This window comes from Pogona vitticeps, chromosome 8 (genome assembly GCF_051106095.1).
Source record: "Pogona vitticeps strain Pit_001003342236 chromosome 8, PviZW2.1, whole genome shotgun sequence".
Classification (NCBI taxonomy): Eukaryota; Metazoa; Chordata; class Lepidosauria; order Squamata; family Agamidae; genus Pogona; species Pogona vitticeps.
Genome location: NC_135790.1, coordinates 9,869,484 through 9,890,102, shown reverse-complemented (window position 1 = coordinate 9,890,102; position 20,619 = coordinate 9,869,484). Strand labels below are relative to the sequence as shown.

Sequence of the window (20,619 nt, the reverse complement as noted above, 5' to 3'; positions counted from 1 at the left end):
GTTGTTACAGTACATTGGAACTAATTTATAGTGACCCTAATAGGGCTTTCAAGGTAAATAAGATATTTGAGGGCTTTATCAGTTCTACATCCCCAGTAAGTTTCTGTGGCTGAGTAGGGATTCGAACCCAGGCCTCCTGTCCTAGTCCATCACTCTATCCATTACACCACACTAGATAGCCAAAAGACTTTAGACCAGGCTAATTTTGTAGCCCTGTTGGCTAAACTAGGATCTACATCTTGAAGGCTTCTTCCGTACTCTACTGCAACACTCAGTGGCAAAGACCTTGTTTTTCATCTGTTTGTGTAGCATTGAGCACACAAAGACCTGTGCAAGCAATAATAAGACTAGTTATGCCAAGCATAGCATTATAGAGCAATAATCCGTAATTTGTTTACTTGGAGTAAAGCTGTGCATTTCAGACAGACTACTCCAGAATACACAGTTTGGAGATTTTGCAGTCCAGTATGTTTACATTTTTAACTTTCATGTCCATGAAAGTTTGCTTGCTGGTATTTCTGTGAAATGTTGACAGCCTTGGGTGAAGCTGAAAGAGCAGATGGTCTTTTGCTGATTTGCACTCAGAAATGGCTCTGTCAACAAAAGGTTGGCATATATAACTGTATGCTAAAGTTCCAAGGTGCTGTGATTGGTAGGAGAAGTTGCACTTTTAAAGCATGGGTGGGAAACTGGCATTTTCAGATGCTTCTGAACTGCTCCTGCCCTTAGCTATCATCTGCATAGCCATTGGTGAGTGGTTATGAGAAGTGCGGTTCAGTAGCAGGGGGAGGGTTATATTTCTCCTATCTTGTCTTTGTGTCTTATCCCAGTGTGGTGTAGTGGATAGAATAATGAACTATGACTCTGGAGAGCAGGGTCTGAATCCCTACTTGCCCATGGAAACTCATTGAAAGTATGGAATTGTTAAAACTGCTCCTTGAATCTCTCACTTACCTTGAAAGCTCTGTTGTTGTTGTTTAGTTGTTAAGTCGTGTCCGACTCTTTGTGACCCCATGGACCAGAGCACTCCAGGCCCTCCTGTCTTGCACTGCCTCCTGTAGTTTGGTCAAATTCATGTTGATAGCTTTGATGAGTGGTCGACCAGACCAGATGGGCGGGATATCAATCAATCAATCAATCAATCAATCAATCAATCAATCAATCAATCAATCAATCAATCAATCAATCAATCAATCAATCAAATAAATAAATAAATAAATAAATAAATAAATAAATAAATAAATAAAGATGACACTATCCAATCATCTCTCCTCTGTCATCCCCTTCTCTTCTTGTCTTCACACTTTCCCAGCATCAGGGTCTTTTCCAGGGAGTCTTTTCTTCTCATGAGATGGCCAAAATATTGGAGCCTCAGCTTCAGGATCTGTCCTTCCAGTGAGCACTCAGGGTTGATTTCCTTCAGAATTGATAGGTTTGTTCTCTTTGCAGTCCAGGGGACTCTTGAGAGTCTTCTCCAGTATCACAATTCAAAGAAAGCTCTATTAGAGTTGCTATAAGTCAGTTCCAACTTGATGTCACAGAACACATACAGTTGTCTTTGAAAGTGTTGCCAAGATATAATTGTGTAGATCAGTATTCAGTAGGAACAGATTCAGGACTGTCTTCCCTCTCCTGCTGTAACTCTCCGCAGTGCCAAAATCAGCTCCATTGGATTTCCCATCCTCCCAGAGCATGTTTTTAGGCATTCAGGGGCTTGCAAGGTGGGTGGGTGGGTCATGGTAATTTGAGATGGTCAATTCTGGAGGAAGCAGTAGATCCAACAGGGACACTTTCTTAGGTTCCGGGTCTCCTTATTCTAATGAAGGGAATTCATGGCTGGGATCTGCAAACCATCCTCTCTCGCTAACTTGGTCTGAGAGAAAGAGTTTTCCCTATTAGAGTGGCTTTCTTCCAACTCTGACATAAACCCAGTTGAGCTCCACATTGCACTACAAGACAGCAGCCCATAGGCTTGCCTGCAAAATAAAGTACTAATAAACCTTCATATGTCTTGAGCAAACTGCAGGCTCTGTTTCAAGGGCTGTCAGAGTTGTGATGCAGATTCTGAGGTTGCAAAGGGAATCCTTCATACCCAGTGTGTTGTAGTGGAAAGAGTGATGGATCAGGAGTCAGGAGACCGGGGTTGGAATCCTCACTCACTGGAAGCTCACTGGAAGTGTGGAGCTGGTAAAATCATTCATTATATCTCACCTTGAAAAGCCCTGCTGAAGGTCAGTATATGTTGTTTATGACTTGATGGCACTTAACAACAAGGGAATCCTTGCTGATTCAGACCTGTTAAGTTTTGGTAGAGCATTTACATCTTATTCCATTAATTGCATTGTTTTATTTATTAGTGCTGAAATTACAGGTCTGTTCATACATTAGAAGACTAACAGTGCAATCCTGTGCATATCTATTCAGGCTTAACATGGGGCTTACTCTCAGGTAAGCTTATATAGCAGAGGGAAGAGTCAAGGAGCCCATGGATTGGATGTGGCCCCTTTTCAGTTTGATTTTTTTTTCCCCAGAAAGAGCTGAATCAACCTTCTCACACCTTGTTATAGCAGAAGATTTGGGTGTTTCAGGTTTTTAAATACTGCCTGTGCTTTTTAAAATACCAGACATTTCACCTCTATCTAGGGTACTGAAAAACTATCCCTGGACTCCCAGACTTTGCCTACTTCTCACCTCTAGGATTGGATAAGACTGCAACATACACTTATCTGGGGGGGTACCTTCCATTGAACTCATAATCTCTAGTAAAAAACACATTTCTTTATAAACATCAGTGCTAATTGTACTCAGTGGGGTTTACTTCTGCATAGATATTGTAGGATTGCGTGGTGGTGGTGGGGAAAGGGGCAGTTATTTGTTTAAAATTGGGAGGGGTTGGGAGGTAGAGTTTGTAAAAAATCCTTTTACCCTTTTCCCTCCAGAATTTCAGCAGTGTTTTGATTGGAGACATTTTAATGTGTGGTGTGGAGGTGATATGTAACACTAGTAGTGTTTGTTAATAATACCACTTTTAAGTTTACTCCAGAATCTGAACTCAAGAGTGCTTCCAGACTAGGGCAAGGTCTTGAAGGAGCTTTCTTCAGAATCATTTTTATTAATCTTTAGGATTGCTAACTGTGAATCCCTAAAATTGCTGTGGACTTTTTTTTCTGGCACAAGCAATTTCTTGCATTTTCTAAAGCAATAAAAGGAGTTGTGTATTCTCTTCCAGGTCTTGTCTTCCTTTTATGACCAACTACAGCTTCCATTGCAACATTTGCCACCATAGTGGGAACACATACTTCTTAAGGAAACAAGCAAGTAAGTAAAGGGGGGAAATGTAGGGTAATTGTCGTGTTGTTTTCTTTTGACAAGGGATGAGATTATGTAAGGTAGTCCCTGCTCTTTAATTCAAGAATGACAGCTACCTGGTAGCCTGTTGTGCTCAGTGACTGTACAGGATTGACAGTAATGTGTCCTCTGGTTTCATTGGCAGTTTAGGAATAGAGAAAACTGCTCTACATAGAATCTGACTATTAGTCCATCTAGCTCAGTCTTATCTAGACTTGACAAGGAGAGAGACTCTCAAGGATTTCAGGCAGAAATCTTTTCCAACTTTATCTGATGAAGCCAGGGATTAAATTGGAGATGATTTTAATGCAAACCGGTTCTTGAGCACTAGTATGACCCACATAATTCATAATGAAGTTTTAATAGGACTGAGTATATGGTGGTTCAGTGGCAGAGCCACAGTTTGGAAAGGGTTTTTTTTTTTTTTTTTAGTATAACATGTAGTGTTATGCTGCAGAAAATCCCCCAGTCAGCTATACTGTACTTACGATGCTATACATATTGTGTACTGTGGTCCTCAGAGACATTCTAGAAGGGGTCAAGCTAATAATTGAAAATGAAAATAGGATAGAGCTTGATTTCTGGATGTGTCTGTATATCATCTTAGAAGTCTTCACATAGTTAAGGGGACACAAGATGTGTTTTAAAACATCCATGTTAGATCAGATGAAAAATTTGCCCAGTGAACCGTTACATTCTCCTGGTGGCCAGTGAGGTGCCTAGAGGACTCTGATGACCAGGAAGTAAATGCAACAGCACTTTCTTCTACCTCTTCCTCCTCATGTATTTGTACTGTGCTCTAAAATCAGAGTGCTTTCCAGTAAAATCAATAATGTACAAACATGCAACACATTTAACCACAATGTTAATATTGTGTGTAGGGTGTGTGTGTGAAAATGTGTGTACATCAACACAAAACTCCTCAGAATAAGCAGCGATCAAAAAGAATTAACTAACTGCTAAAATCCAGCTAAAATCAAATAAAAAACCCTGGTCGCTGACCTCTCCCTAAACCCAACACCTATGACTCCATGTTCATAGAATTGTGAAGTTGGAAGGGGCCTATAAAGCCATTGAGTCCAACCCCCTGCTCGTTGCAGGAATATAAATCAAAGGATATCTGCCAGGTGCTTGTCTAAATTTCTCTTGAATGCCTCCAGTGTTGGAGCACTCACCACCTCTCGAGGTAATTGGTTCCACTGTCTTAGTGTTCTAACAGTTAGGAAGTTTTTCCTGATAGTCAGTCGAAATCTGGCTTCCTGTAACTTGAGCCCATTGTTTTATGTCCTGCAGATAGGTTTTTAAACCTTGTCTATCATGACTAGCAGCGTATGCTTAAAAACCATTTGGGGTGAATAAAGATGAGGTATATACACAGTCATAAACGTATTTGTCATTTGGAGTATTCCCTTAACCTGTGCATATGAGTTTTTTATTTTACAAAGTTCTTAGTAATAAGGGGGTGGGGCAGAGAGGAAGCCAATTTTTCCTTTATTATTGTCTAGACCTTCATTATCTTTAGCTTTGACCATAGAGTATAGTTGAGGAAGCTGTATTCATTTCTTTGTCTGTGTTTGTTTCCTTAAAGATCTGAAGGAAATGTGTCTTAGCGCTCTGGCGAACTTAACTTGGCAGTCAAGATCACAAGATGAACACCCTAAGACAATGTTCTCAAAAGATAAGGTATATATCAGTTGGCACTGTTCTGGCATGGGACGTTCGGTGTGGTTGGATTCACACCGCAGAAATTTGGCTTGGTGGGGTGAGAATGAAAGCTGGCCACCATTGCCCAGCTCCATCCATTGTATATTTCTTTTGTCACTCTGAACCTGATGTAAATACCTTCACAAGAACTGCTGAAATTTGGAGGATGCTCCTCATAGTGCACAGTCCCTAGAACAATATGAAGAATATTTGGGAAACAGATTTCTCAAGCTTTTTCACTATTTTAACCATTGCTGGCACCTATTTCTTATTTCAGACAATGGAAACAAGCTTCTTACATTTTAGTTTAATTCTCCCTAAGGTCATAAACCTGTGTGAGACTTGTATCGTTTCGGACTGACCTGTGCTATTTCATACTGCATATCATGGATGATAGGATTGGATGAGCATCTGCATGCGTTCATATGCAGCCTGTACTTTAGGTGACTTAAGCTTAGGCCGTGAGGTGCCTTCTCTTCTATCCAGCAAACTAGCATTATGGAAAAGAAGCAGAATCTCGCGGCTTTGTAAAGAGCAACATGTCGTATTTAGCCATGGATTGTTTTCTGCAAAAGACTATGCCAGTCAAATTCTGTTTGTCTTAGTAGTGCAACAGTTTTTTTGTGTCCTTGCAGCAGGAGAACAAAATGGTCACCCCATGCCCTAAAATTCAAGTGTAGGTTTAGAACACTATCAAATTGTTAGTTTCCTGACAGTAGGCCATTTTTGTAAATGGAGGAGAATATGTTTGCATGGTCTTCCACTTTCTTCGTACAGCCCAACATGGGACTATCATTCTCAAAACTCCTGACTCTTAACTGTGCCTTGATCTGTAATATACCTTTTACATGGGAAAGTGCAGGGTTATACTCGTATCCTAAATGCCTAGGTGCAGTCAACAGTAACTTTCCATGGTGACCTGGCTAGTCAGTTTAACCCATGTCTGTATCTGGCAGTGTGTGCGCACTATGTACTGTCAAGTTGGATCCGACTTAGAGGAATCCTAATAGAGCATTTAACATAAATGCCCCGTTTAAGGAGTAGTTTTGCCACACACACACACCGGTGAGTTTTCATGACCCAGCTGGGATTCAAATCCAGTTCTCTTGAGTCTATCGTTGTATCCATGACACCACTCTGTGTAGTATATCTATTAGTATCTTTTTTGAAATGTGGTTGAAATGCTAGGAATATAATCACGTTGATATATTACCAAAGTTACCTAAAACACTTTCTTTGGTAGTGAAATTATCTTTCATAATTACTTTTCTTTTTAAACAGGACATTATACCCTTTATCGATAAGTACTGGGAATACATGACGACAAGGCAAAGACCTGGAAAAATGACTTGGCCGAATAATATTGTTAAAACAATGGTAAGTCATGAAGTGGGGAAGAACAAAATGACCAAATTTGAAAATGAGATGAATTGTAGAACAACACCATGGAAGTGAAAAATATTTCAGTTAAATTGTGGTACACTTTTTTAAGACAAATTCCGCTTGGTTGCTCCATACTGATGTAAAGCCTTCTATTGTTGCAATACAAAATCTCAACCAGAAAAAGCCTTAGTCCTCCAATAAAGTAAACTTAAACAAAAATACTGTGCATTTTTTCAGTGTCTTTGAATATTGTATATTGTTACCTTTTAAACTTGTTTGAAATCTCTGCCCTAGTGTAAAGAAAGAGATGTGTTTTTGGTGAAAGAACATCCGGACCCAGGAAGCAAAGATCCAGAGGAAGATTACCCTAAATTTGGGCTCTTAGACCAGGTGTGTTACATCATTACAGTGCTTCATTCTATACTCAGTGAAGTTATTTCATGAAGTGGAGAAGATGGGCTGAATGATTTACAAATATAAAAAGATTAGACAGTCCTTGCCCGCAGGCTCACAAACTAGCAGAAATGGTACAAAGGAAAACTGAAATGGCAACTGAAAATGAATGGAACCATTTGAGGTACTGCATTTCATTGGCCATTGAATGGGATAGGTTGCGTGTCTCCCTGATGCTGTATTTTTTCAAGGTGTATTCTGATTAGTCCATCTCTTTTGTTACACAGTTCCAGAGTAATGGTATTTACAGATGACGATGACGTCATTTCAGAATGTTTCCAGAAAGTTATTCTCAAAAGTTTTCAAGCAGAATATTTCAGTGACACAATTATTGGAATCTTGTTGTGCCGTTCTGATGACATCATCAGCCGTGGGTATTTGAGGGGAATCAAAAATTTCCTAGACCTCCCCTTAGGTTTCAGAGATCCCTAGGGACCATCCTGAGGAAGCCTTTGCGAGCCATGGAACAGGACAGGGAACTCTTTAATGTCCCCAAATTTCTGCTGTCCATCCTGCAGCCGGAGTAGAAATGGCAGTTGCAATCTATGGGCATTAAGGAGTCCCCCCCCCCCCGTTCACAGCTCCTAAAGGGCTCTCCAGGATGAATGGGATCCCTAGAGATCCCCAGAAGTTGGTGGTTATAATAGGTTGTATGACATAGTTATGCAGTAGGATTCCAGCCGTTAACTAACGGGATGTTGGACCAGGACCTGTTTCAAATGGGAAGGTTCCTCCCTTAGTTACATTGTATCTTTTTTGGTTCATGTAAGATGGCAAGCCCGGTCATGCTTACCTGGGAATAGGTAAGCATAAATATAGAGAGAATGAATTCTGGAGTTATCATTCTTGAGATTATGTTGTAAAAGAGCGACCGTGCTTTGAAAAATTCAGATCTTAAGCAGTTTAAGAGATGGAAACAACTCAAAAATGGACCGGAAGTATACAGTATGTAATTTTTAAATGGTGTGTGTATTTACTACTATCTTCTTTTTTAGGACCTTTCTAGTATTGGCCCTGCATATGATAACCAGAAACAAAGCAGTACTGTATCTACTAGTGGAAGTCTAAATGGTAAGTTTGTTTATATTTTTTCTCTGAGTTACAATATCTAGCCCATTTTACATTATTATTATCTCAGGTTCAACAGTAAGCACATTGCTGTATCAACAGTGCAGTTGTATGCATATTTATTTTAAAGGTGCACTGGGTTAAAGTGAGTCTTACTCCTGGTCTTTAGGACTGCAGTCTTGACTGTCTTAATATTGGGGTGAACTATCAGAACTTCTCGTATTTAAGCGTATTTCTGCATTGTACTTGTATATGTCAAGAACGCTGCCTTTAAGAATGTCATCCTGGAGTGCTTTAAGAATAGATTGGCCTTATAAATGTGTGAATGAACCGTGGACTAAAGACAATATTAATTGAATAATATATATGGTACAAATTAGTACCAAACATCTTACCAACTAAATTGTTTATGTCCAATCAAAATATTGTAATATGTAACACACATCTTAAAGTACCTATAAATCAATCTATGTAGTTATCATTAAAACAAAATATTACAATGTAGTAGTATTTATAACAAAAACAGCTATCTATACTTATCCAAAATCATACCATAATTTAATAAAATTAACAAAATAAACTAGCTAAAAATCATTATTAGAGTTTGCCATATCTCAGTCTACAAACTCTGAGTTATGTCAGTTCTGCAATGTTCCAAACTTGCCTCAACCATCCTGTAATTGTGGACCTGGGAGGCCTTCTCTACTTCTGACCTACCAGATTCTTTTAGTGGTTTACAAATTCCAGATTAGCTCCATAATATGAAGCAAACTGTTCTAAGTAACCTAAAGGAATACTTATTATGGAGTCTTAAGGGAGGAGGCAGCTGTGGAATCGTGATCATAATCTTTAAAAGGTTATGTTTATGTTTTTGTTTATAGCTGTCCCGAATTTAAGTGGTTTTAGACTAATTTTTAAATGTTTGTCTGGGACTGGGAAGCCAGTGCAAACTGCGTTTAAGACAGATTTTGGCCATAGTCCGATTGGTGTTCATATAAGGTCTGCATAGCTTGTCAGAGCTAATTGCAGCTACTTGATGAGATGCTGGGGTGCATCTTGGTTGTGTGCCAGATTGTACAAATGCGGTTTGCTCTGACATCTCAGTACTGTAATTAGCTGCAGGAGATTGCACAAGCCTTATGCAAACACCAATAGGATTCTGGTCTTAATGTCCTAGAACAGTGAAGAACCTTTCACCCTCCAAATGTATTTATTTTTTGGGGCTAACAACAGCTGTAGGCCCAAAGTTTCCCTGTCTCAGCCCTGGAATCTTAAATTGGGGAAGTGTTTCAGTTTCTGAGAGTTTTCCAAGTGCCATTTTGTCCCTTCCCCTGCCAGTGTCACCCTTCTGATGACAGTGGCAGGGGAACTCCCTGTTTTGTAAATCATGTGGAATGTAAGCAAACGAAAGATGGGGTGGGTAAGGTTTGTCCTCTTTTTGCCAGTTGCCTTGATAGAAGGCTGGGGGGACGGATACCTTGCAAAGAGGCAGTTAGAAAAATAGTTCAGCTAGTTAGTAGGTTTTAGCCTTTACATACAAGGATGAATTTAGGCGTCTTATCTCCATTTCATGCTTTGGTGTTTTCTTTTTCTCTCTCATTGTAATTCGAGAACTACATGGTCCAACTTCTATTCTTACAGGTGGAGCCTCTTTGGGAGGTGAATATTTACTTATCAGCTTCTTAAAACCTAAGTATTGTTTGAAATGCCTTTCCTTTCTTTTTCGTTTGATTTTGTTTGGCCAAATTGTATTAGAACCTTAAAACATATTAATCTGAAGCACATCACACGGGGTTTGTGGATGTAATAGTAAATAAAATATTAATTCCATATTAACATAAACTATTGGCAAGCTTTTAGTTGTTGTCTTTTGCTTTTTGTTGGTCACTTCAAAGCCTTGCCTTGTAGAATTGATTGTGCTGACTTGGCTTCTGCTGGGAGGTCTTGAGGCAGGTCACTGGTTGCTCAGCCTGTGTTCTTCATCTGTAAAAATGGAAATATTGTAATATTCCTAATAGAGTTAACAGGGTAAGGAAATGTTGCTACGTGTCCTGAGCCATAGTGATTGACATATATGAAAAATGAATGGGAAAATTGCCATATAACAAATTGCTTAGATTATCACATCTTTTTTTATTTTTCTGTCTAATTAGGCTGTTAAAATTATTAAAATTAAAACAAAGTTTGTGCCAACAGTGACTTCTGGATTCAAGCAACTAGCTTTTACGCTGTTCAGTGCTCTTCTGTAATCACTGTGGGATGAAATCAGACATGCATGAAAGCCTGAGAGATTGCCACTAGATAAGCTTAATATTTTGGCAGGAATTTCATCCAAAGACTCCTTAGTGCAAGATCATCAAACTTTCTTTTAGAAAGATCTCATATGCTACATTCAGGCATGATTGCTTGAAAGCAGTAAGTCTATAATTGTGGTAGGGCCAGGGGAGTGCATAGAAGTCCGACCCACTTCATCCCTCTAGATCAGTAGTCTCCAACCTTGGGTAACCCAGGTGTTCTTAGACTGCAGCTCCAAGAAACCCTAGTTCGTTGACTTCATTTCTGCCAGCTGAAAACTTCTGGAAATTGTAGCCCAAGAGCACCTGGGTCACCCAAGGTTGGGAACCACTGCTCTAGGTGGCAATTCAGTCTGAAGGTCTGAAGAGGCCCTTGCAACCACATTTGATGCAGTGTTTCTGTAATTCCAACGAGCTGGAATTTTTAGCATGTATACTGTACATTACTGAAACAGTGATGTCCATGTTGACTTGGGTACATCGTGAGAATGGCTGATGATTGGATTCCAAAGGATCTCCTGTATGGAGAATTAGTGCAGGGAAATCGCCCCAGAGGGAGACCACAGCTGCAATACAAGGACATCTGCAAGCAGGATCTGAAGGCCTTAGGAATAGACCTCAACAGATGGGAAACCTTGACCTCTGAGCATTCAGCCTGGAGGCAGGCGGTGCATCATGGCCTCTCCCAATTTGAAGAGACCCTCATCCAGCAGGCCGAGGCAAAAGGAAGTCCCGAAACCAGCAAAACCAGGGAGCTGGACAGGGGACAGATTGGATTTGTCTTCAGTGTGGAAGGGATGGTCACTCTCGAATTGGCCTTCTCAGCCACACTAGATGCTGTTCCAAGTCCTCCATACAGAGCATGTTACCATAATCTCTCAAGACTGAAGGATGCCTAACCTAACCTTATTCAGGCTTCCAGTTATAAAAGCATGGGAAGTTGGTCTGCAGATCTTCATAGAAAAGCCTGATTGATACCCACATTGGAGAGAGGGGAGAACTTTTATATGCTTCCCTGTGTTCCCACCACAGTTACAACCCTACACAAGCTATAAAGCCTGAATTCGGGCTGTGAGATCTATTGAGAGCTGGTTTGTGGTAGGCTTGGAATTTTCTGAATTTGTGGATCACAGCCTCCAGAAATCTGCAGGAATCCCTCCAGCCAGACTTTGGGGAACTTTAATGAAGTAGACAAAGTCCTGGCAGGTGTTTTAAAGTTCATAATCTAACAAATTCAGACTCCAGCATCCATTTTCATCATGTGGAGAAAATGGGTGGTTGGGGCTAAACTTTGTAGGAGTGACAAGGGATTATGGATCTGGTAGGGGTTTTTTTTAGTGGCTTCCCGTGCAAAGCCTAATGAGCAGAGACTGCTACACTCATAATCCCTTGCAACTCCCAGAGAGTTTAACCCTGGCCACTCATTTTCTCTGTTTTCTGGCACAGGACAAAAATGGCCTATCCATATCAGAATCTGTTAGCTCAAGAACATGAAAATTATTGTATTAAAGCCTGAAGAAGTCTGTCTGAGAGAATACCTCCAGCCTTCTGGGGCTATAGTACATGAATTTCAAAAACTCCTTTCCTAGTTTGTTGATCTTGCACTTGAAGACTGGTTGAAATGCTTATTCAGATATGAAACTCATCTGGTGGCAGTCTCAGGATTGTTTTGAGGCTAAACATGCTACTTTGAGATACCAGTTTGGTGATCCATTTTAATAATTCCAGTGACAGAAGTGATCTATATATCCATCCTTATCCGTTAGTCACCGAGAGAGTCCCTTTTCAAGAGAATCTTACCCTGCAATTCGGACAGAATTGGTTGCCCCAGACTCTAATTGTGAAGTCACACTCCAGAGGCACAAATGATTGACTCCCAGTCTTAAAGTTTAGAACAAACGATAGAGTTCAGATTGGTACATGGTTTTGCAGAATATAATATTCACCTCATAAGTGACATTTCCTTACTCTGCAAGAGAGCCACTGATTTTGGAGCTTCTACATCTGCAGTTCTGGTTACCTTTTCCTGCTGTTTGGAGGTGATTGTCTGCAGTCTGGCAAACTCTGGCTTGATCAGAAGCAAGGAGCTTGTGTAGGAAAGAAATATGTCATAGATGCTAGTGATCTATTCACCTTCCTCCTTTCAAAATAAATCCAGAAGCTGTCTTGGTCTCTAACGTATGTTACCTAAAGTGAATTGGAATTGTTTTCTGCACGTAAATAAAACATAAAACTGGAGCTTGGAAAAGTTACATTTTTTACTACTTGTAAGACTTGTTTTTACTTCTCTACTCCTGGAGGATACATTAATATGGATATTTTGACTTGACACTACAGCTCTAAACAGTAGTGCTGTGTTATTTCCATAACAGTCTCTCATGTTTTTTTGAACCAAAAAGTTCTTTTCTTGCATGTCTTGTCTCATTTAGTTTAGCTTGCAATCTGTGCTAAATACACAAAGCGGTTTCTACCCTTTTTAATAGTTGCTGCAAGAATAAAATATGGCATTCCCAGTATGTGTAGATATTTACATAGTTCTTGCTCAAAGCATCTGCATATTCATCAATTTTTTGCTATGTTTTGAATTTTTCATGGCACATAAATAATCTGTACACTACAGTTTATGAATCATCCCAGAAGGTTGAACTGCATTTTTATCCTGTATGGTTATGGCTTTGTCAGATGAGGATTCTGGAGCTTGAAGTGCAAAAATGTATCTTTTCCAAGCATCTGCCTGCAAATTTTTAAACATTGCTTCTTTAAACTCTTAAGAAACGTAACTATAAGTATAAATGTTGTGTTAATGGGTGTAGCTCATACATGTGGCAACACTAAATATCTTCGCGAAGGCTTTCACGGCAGGGATCTAATGGTTGTTCTGGTTTTTTTTGGGCTCTTTGGCCATGTTCTGAAGGTTGTTCTTCCTAACGTTTCGCCAGTCTCTATGGCCGGCATCACCAGAGCACAGGTTGCTGTCCTCTGAAGATCCCGGCCACAGAGACTGGCGAAACGTCAGGAAGAACAACCTTTAGAACACGGCCAAAGAGCCCGAAAAACCCAGAACAACACTAAATATCCTTGCTGCAATGATATCAAATACATGGTTACAACTGTTTGGAGGTGCTTCAATTGCTGAAGTATCGTGCCTATGTGTACTTCTTGAGTCATGCTTGTAGTGGGTGCACACAGGTTTGATATCATATGGAGGAAAATGAATGGCAAGATTATATGTACAAATACTTGTAAGATTTGTTAAGGAGTAGGGAATCACCACTTCGTTAATTTTTAATATGATTCCTTTGATAAATGTTTGCCATCTTTCAGAGACTTGCTATCATCCTCTTATCCCACTTACTGACGTTTATAGCCTCTCAGATCTAACTGATCAGAGCCCCATTGTCCAGACTTCTCAGTCTTGACCCAGATTCTATCCATCAAGGCCATTGTTTCCTTCTATTCTAATGCCATGGGTGCGTATACACATTTGTAAAATAGGCGAATAAGCAAAACAGAAGAGGTGGAGTAGAGTAAACTCAGATGGACATAAACCATCAAGATGCTCCCAGCACAGACATTAATCATTTGCCAGCACTGCAGAGAAACATCTTGCGCTTTGGTTTGCCTACTCTGTTGTCTTTGAGTGATAGATAATTGTGAGGCAGAAATTGTGTGTTCAAGTGCATCTTAATCATTTTGTTGAGTGCTCAAATTATAGGAGGAACCAGAGGGGGCCAGGCCCATTTACCTTCTGTCATGACCCTCTCTGTGACTTTTTAGAAGGCTATGGGTGATGTTTGTCTAAAATCAGAAGGTATCAAGCTTGTGACGGGCCCTTAACTTTTCTGTCCTAATTTGAGCACTGGTGTTGCACAGTGTTGAAATGAGTGCTGCTTATTGATTCTTTCTTCCCTATCGAATCAAATCCTGTTTGTCTCTATATGTTTCAAATCTCCATGAAAGAAAGGACATTAATGACTTCCTTTCAAATTTAATATATGACTTGTCACATTTAATGTATTTAGTTAGGAGCCTTTTGATTCCGAATGCCATTCTTGACACTTAAATTCATACAAGGCCAGAAGAAGTAAGTGAAACCTGTACTTTCCTGCTTTCAATCTGAAAGATACCTGGTTTTGATGAGATTCAAACTTATCTGGGGATTTGAAGTTGCCACCCCTTGAATCTCAAAACTTACGATGACATACTAATTTGTGCTGTTTCCCTCTCTAAGGGGGTATCGTAGCAGGAAGCAGCGGGAAAGGAAGAGGAGCAAAACGCAAGCAGCAGGATGGCGGGACTACAGGAACAGCCAAGAAAACCAGGAGGTATGCAGAACTGAGGTGATTTTCCTATATAAATAATAAAATAATAGTCCTTACATTAAAATGTTTCTAAAATTGCTTATAAGATTTATGCATTGCTTTTCTGTGAAAATGTAGATGTTGGTTTGCATAATGGCTTTCAGTCTGCTTGACACAAAAGGGAAGCAAGATTGGAAGGGAAGGTAAACAGAACATAGGTAATGTGACTAGCCATTCTGGGAGAGAAACTAAAAGGTCTCAAGCAGACTGATGGAGGGGGGCATGGTATCTCACCTATTTTTTTATATGTGGCCATGAAAATCCATATACATTTTTTTTTTGATCTACACTTAAAAAAGACTCCATCTGATATGTTCTGTTATGCAGACTGGATTGTGTGTCACCTACAGTTCTTACCTCTCCAGAATGCAATCTTTTTCTAGACTGTAAGTGATCCATGTTATGCTAGCTAACAGAGCTTTGCATGCAGTCCCTTTCCCTAAACTGTTTGAAACTATGCAGATTAGTTCACACCCATGGAATTACTTTAGCCAAGAATCTGAAGTGAGAGTTTGATGGATGTCAAGAAAGAAAAGGGATGAAGACAGGCAGATGTATTTGATGAAAGGGGAGTGGCTGAATTCCTCCCCTGAAAACCTGCAAGTACCATAATTAAGGCTAAGATGGCTTTAATTTGAGCCATCAGTGTGATTCACCAACTACAAGTGTGTGCGTCCGTGTGTGCGTGGACACACACATAAACACATATGTGAATTAATTAATTCAGGGGTAAGCAGCCTTCAGAGATTCAGATATTCATTTCAGATGTTCTGGGAACACATGGCAGTCTTCTGCATGTTGCCCATCCTTCAAGCAATTGGTAACAAGTTACTTGCCCTTACAGTGGTCCTGTGGGTGAACACAAGAAAGACTATAAAATACTGGGAATTGATTGTGCATTAGACATTGAGTTTCTTGTATTTTCTGCTTTTGCTATTTCTGGAATATTTTGGTTTGTGGTTTTGTAACTGTCTTGCTATGGTGAACGTGCTACATGAACTGGAAAACTATAGAAAACATTTCCCTTTTAGACGTGTAATAATTAAAAAAGAGAGAGAACAAACATTTATTGTTGATTACCCATGTCACACACACCCATCTCATATTTGGTTGTCTGAAGTTCTTTTTTCATAGACGCGTAATGCCTTTTTCTCCATTCCCCAGTGACCCTCTGTTCTCTGCTCAGCGTCTTCCACCACATGGCTATCCACTGGAACACCCTTTTAATAAGGACGGCTACCGCTACATTTTGGCTGAGCCTGACCCTCATGCACCTGACCCAGAGAAGCTGGAGCTTGACTGTTGGGCAGGCAAACCCATTCCTGGAGATCTCTACCGAGCCTGTCTGTACGAACGGGTCCTTCTTGCCCTACATGACAGAGGTACAGAGCTTCCAAATTCTGCCTGAGAGCTTCTTGCTTGTAGGTCAAGGCTACTTGACAAGCAGGGCTTATGCAAAACTAAACCAGAGTTCATACTTCTTAACAATGCAAATAATTCTTGCAAGTTTCATAATACCTGGAGAGAGGTGCTTTGAATAGAGTCCTGGGTTCTGTTCCATTTATCCATTTTATGGTTGCTCTACAGAGATTAAAACAAGATGGTCCCTATTTCACAGTCCAGTAAGTTCAAATTAAATTCAAAATGACATGCTTTATTTTAACGGGAGGGGGCCTCTTCCAGCCTTAGAGTTGAATTCAACTTCAGATTAAATCCCTGTAGTGAGAGGCCTTATTTTCGGGAAAACAGGGTAGTCCAACATAGTTGGAGAATAGTTGGGACTCACCGGTCACCTAGATGTTATGGTGCTCAAACACTTTTTAGGACCAGCTAGCAGGGCCAGTAAGGCAGGATTGCAGCTGTACTCTAGTGTGATCTGAAAGGGCATATTGGCAGCCTTGGTGCATGTCCATGTAGAGAATCATATTAAACTCAAATGGTAAAAAGGAGGCCTTAAGGCTTCAGCTGCATACCCTCTGTGTTGGACTACAACAGCAGCTGGCTAATGGATTCTGAGAGCTGTAATAAAAAAAAAATCTGGAGAGGATTGCATTATGGAAGATTGCTTTAAAACCGTGGTTCCCAACCTTAGGTCCCCAGATATTCTTGGACTAAAACTCTCAGAAGACTTCACTACCAGCTGTGCTGGCCAGGATTTCTGGGGATTGTAGTCCAGGAACATCTGGGGACCCAAGGTTGGGAACTATCAAAAGATGACTTACCTTGATTCTTGAAATATGCATTTATCTTAAAAGGCGTGCCATAGTTCAGCCAAATGCACTGACCTTGATGCTGGAATATTTGGTGCTGTTCTGTAACCAAATATATTTTTGTGTGTGTGTTAGTAAGAGGGAACCAGTTTTGCTTTTGACCTGCTGTGCATAAAGTTTTATAATGTTAGGCACTTAAACATGTGAAATAGCCTTATAACAAGTTGGACCATTTGTAAGGAAAACAACACCAGAAATTGCCAGTCACAAGAACACGTGTTAATCAGAAAGTATGAGAAGACCAACCTTCCAAAAAGATCCTGAGACTGTTGCAATGCTGACTTTTCTTATCATAGTTGGATCAGAAATACACATTCATCTTTTTTGTGGCTGTTCTCATATGTGCATTTTTTAAAAACTTGCAAAATAATCTAACATTAAGAAAATGCTTCTGATATTGTCGCAGCAAAGCAGAGAGGTTAAGTTTCCAACTGAAGTCTTTCAGAAAAAATGCCTTACACTTTCTCCGGGTTGTGGAGAACTGTTGTCAGTCATGATTGTCCTGGATTATGTAAATGAATCAGTTCAGTACAGCCCAGGGGAGACATTTTAAACATTTTCTTCCTTGGTGGCTGCGTCACTTTCCTCCACCTTGAGCTTTAACAACACACGAAAGGCTTAGCGTTCTTTCCCTTTCCCTTCCAACAACTGCAGCTCCTCAGTTGAAGATCTCAGATGACAGGCTGACAGTCATAGGAGAAAAAGGCTACTCCATGGTACGAGCTTCACATGGAGTGCGGAAGGGTGCTTGGTATTTCGAGATATCTGTGGATGAGATGCCTCCGGAAACAGCTGCCAGACTTGGCTGGTCTCAGCCACTAGGTAAGTCTGTGGTCCCTTATTTTATTTCATTACTTTCACTTTTTCCCCCTTATGGAACTTGAGGCCCTGAACTGTTTAGCTTCAGCAAGGTGCCTGTATCCTGCACCTTCTGACTATCCTGTGGGAACAGTTCAATCCTGATGTTTTCCTTTATCTTTTTATCCATCAGGGAAATCTGTTACCTTTATGGACTGTCAGTTTTGAGCATCTAACTCAATGACAGCTGAAAGGAGACATGACCTCTTTGCCTAGTTTTGCTTATTTTGCTATCTATCCAGGCCAGCTAATTGTGTCCAGTTAGAATAGTAACAGCTGAGTCGCTTATTACAGTAGTATCCACAGGCCTGTTTTGGACATTATTCATGTATGAGGCTTTCTGTTCATAAACTTCAGGTGTTTAAGTACTCTGTGACTTGAACAAATCCATGCCCTGATTTGCTGTCTTCTCTGCTGCGCTCAAGGCAGGTTACCAGACTCTCCTCCTTGCTTTGTCCTCACAAAACCCTGTGAGGTAGGTCAGCCTAAGAGATGTTGACTGGTCCAAGTTGTAATTTTTGAAAGAAGTAACTGTGCTAACCTGTACGAGCATATCCAGACAAAAGCAAAACAAAAAAGGTAGTGGCCCCTTAAAGACTAATTGTTATTTTTCGTGAGGAAGTGGGATTGATCCATGAAAACCCACCTGGAAACATAACAATCTTTAAAGTGCCACTGATTTTCCTGTTTGTCTGCTTATGGGTGAACCAAGATCTTTCAGTGATTGTCATGGCAGAGTTGGGGTTTGAATCCAAGTCTCCTCACATTCCAACCACCATGATACATTTACCATGTGATGTTTCTATGAAATTTCATTGTATAGGGACCTAGATTTTTTTTGTACCATGAAACATCTACCCCGTTTTCCCAAAAATAAGACCTAACCTGAAAATAAGCCCTAGTATGAGTTTTCAGGACTCTTGTAATACAAGCCCTACTCCAAAAATAGTCCAAAGCAGACTCATTAAATCAGTTGACTTAGCAAGTTCCATTCATCAGTGGTCTGCTCTGTTAAAGACTAACAATTGCATTTAACATTTTCAAATCATTACAGCCATCAAAGCCATTAAAATAACAGAGCTGTACTTAATGAAACATTAAAACCATTTAAAAGATCACTTTGAAGAGATGCTTCCTAAGTGCTTATCAGGCACACACAACCCCAAAAAGTTTTTTAAATATTGTGGCAACTTAAAGACTAACTGCTGTATTTTAATGTGAACTGTTTGGGGTTGGTTGGTTGGTTGGTTTTTGGTCTGATATGCTTCCATAGACTTTCACAGCTACTTCTTTGAAAACTGTTCCTAAAAGCCACAGGAGTGGGACCTAATCACAGCAGGGCAAGAAGTGTATTCCACAGCAGAGAAAGCCATTTCCTACATATGCAGCAGGCAGGCCTTTGGGTGAGTTTATGGGCTGAAGAAGAGAGCTCTACTTCTGGATAGGCTCATAATGAGGCAGGTGGTCTCTTAGAAGGCCAGGCCCCAAGCCATACTACATCATGTCACTTGCTGCATTCCAATGCCTCATTTTCCATAGGGAACCTTCAGGCTCCCCTAGGCTATGACAAATTCAGTTATTCCTGGCGCAGCAAAAAAGGCACGAAGTTCCACCAGTCCATCGGTAAACATTATTCATCCAGCTATGGACAAGGAGATGTGCTCGGTTTTTATATCAGCCTTCCAGATGACACTGAAACTGCCAAATCCCTGCCAGATACTTACAAAGACAAGGTAAGATGACCCCTTTCCAGGTGTGATTCCCCATTGTTTATATCTTGTGTATAAGTTATCTGTTGGCATGCACGGTGAGTGAACAAGTTTTGATTGGCAAAGATAAGTTGAATGTGGGCAAGGAGAATGTTAAAATCAATTTGGAGTGAGGAGTGGAATGTGAATGTGTGGAACTGTGTTCCTATTGGCTGTTAATGCTGCCAGTCTGTATAGACACTCCTAAGGGGGGTGTTTGGAAGAAGGCAGTTCAGTTAAGTTTTAGCTGAGCAGATCAGTTAATTTTGCTACAAGCATTCAGATTAGGAAAGAGAGTTTTGAGTTGTGTTAGGGTGAAACTTGGGTTAAAGAGTGGGAGCTGTGAAGCAGTTAAGAGCTGTACTAAAGGGTGCTTGTTTTTTTTTGTGAAGACGTTATATAGCATATTCACACATACTTGTTTAAAATTAAGTATATTTATATAATATATTTAAGCTCTAAAGAAAGAGAAATGAAATAAAGTAATTTCAGCTGTATACTAAGAACTAAACTGATTCTAACTTGGAACCTTCTTATTAGTTGGTGTTCTTTCAATAAAACTTTTTTTGTTGTTGTTTTCTTTTCTTTTCCAACCCTGTTTTTTGTTTTTGAACATAGCATTCACAAGTTGTTATTCTGTGCATACCACTGGGGCATGAAGTCAAGGTTGTGCCCCCAAAATACCATAGGCTGTGTATGCATCACCAAAAGTGTTCTTTCTTTTATTTTTGTTTATGCCATAACTTTCTCCCCGTAGAGCAGTGTTTCCTAACCTGGTGGTCATGACTTCGACGGGATTGTAAAGGGTTTGGGGTGTGTGTGTTGAGAGTCACCTTATATGTGTTGTAGCCCTTGTTAAATAATTTCTTCCTTGACCTTTCAGAGTAGGATATTAAATTTGGCTTCTGTATATGAGAAACAGGGCCTTTGGGCAAGAAAGAAGCCTCTGCTTTCTGAGAAGGAATAACTTTACCCCATTAAAAGTGCCTTTTAATGTAAATATGGCAGGAAGACCACAGGCTATTAGGCTATTATAAGAAGGGTCACAATTTGAAAAAGGTTGGAAGCTATTGTTGTAGAGGGACTCAAGGTGACCTAGAAAATGGCAGTATAAATTTAACCCTTATCTGTG

General features: G+C 40.1%; 1 protein-coding gene across 6 annotated transcripts in view; it reads left to right on the top strand.

The window, feature by feature from the left end:
• Positions 1–20,619, top strand: part of ASH2L (ASH2 like, histone lysine methyltransferase complex subunit) — a 34,230-nt gene that overhangs the window by 6,222 nt on the left and 7,389 nt on the right. Inside the window, exons 4-13 of one of the 6 annotated variants that reach the window (XM_072979106.2) lie at positions 3,230–3,318; positions 4,937–5,031; positions 6,334–6,429; positions 6,730–6,825; positions 7,884–7,959; positions 9,598–9,615; positions 14,482–14,575; positions 15,776–15,993; positions 17,536–17,703; positions 19,279–19,472. In XM_072979106.2, the coding sequence (XP_072835207.2) occupies positions 3,230–3,318; positions 4,937–5,031; positions 6,334–6,429; positions 6,730–6,825; positions 7,884–7,959; positions 9,598–9,615; positions 14,482–14,575; positions 15,776–15,993; positions 17,536–17,703; positions 19,279–19,472 (1,144 nt within the window). Of the gene's footprint in view, positions 1–3,229; positions 3,319–4,936; positions 5,032–6,333; positions 6,430–6,729; positions 6,826–7,883; positions 7,960–9,567; positions 9,616–14,481; positions 14,591–15,775; positions 15,994–17,535; positions 17,704–19,278; positions 19,473–20,619 lie in introns of all 6 variants that reach the window. The other 5 variants (XM_072979105.2, XM_072979104.2, XM_072979103.2 and 2 more) reach the window with 5 other exon arrangements.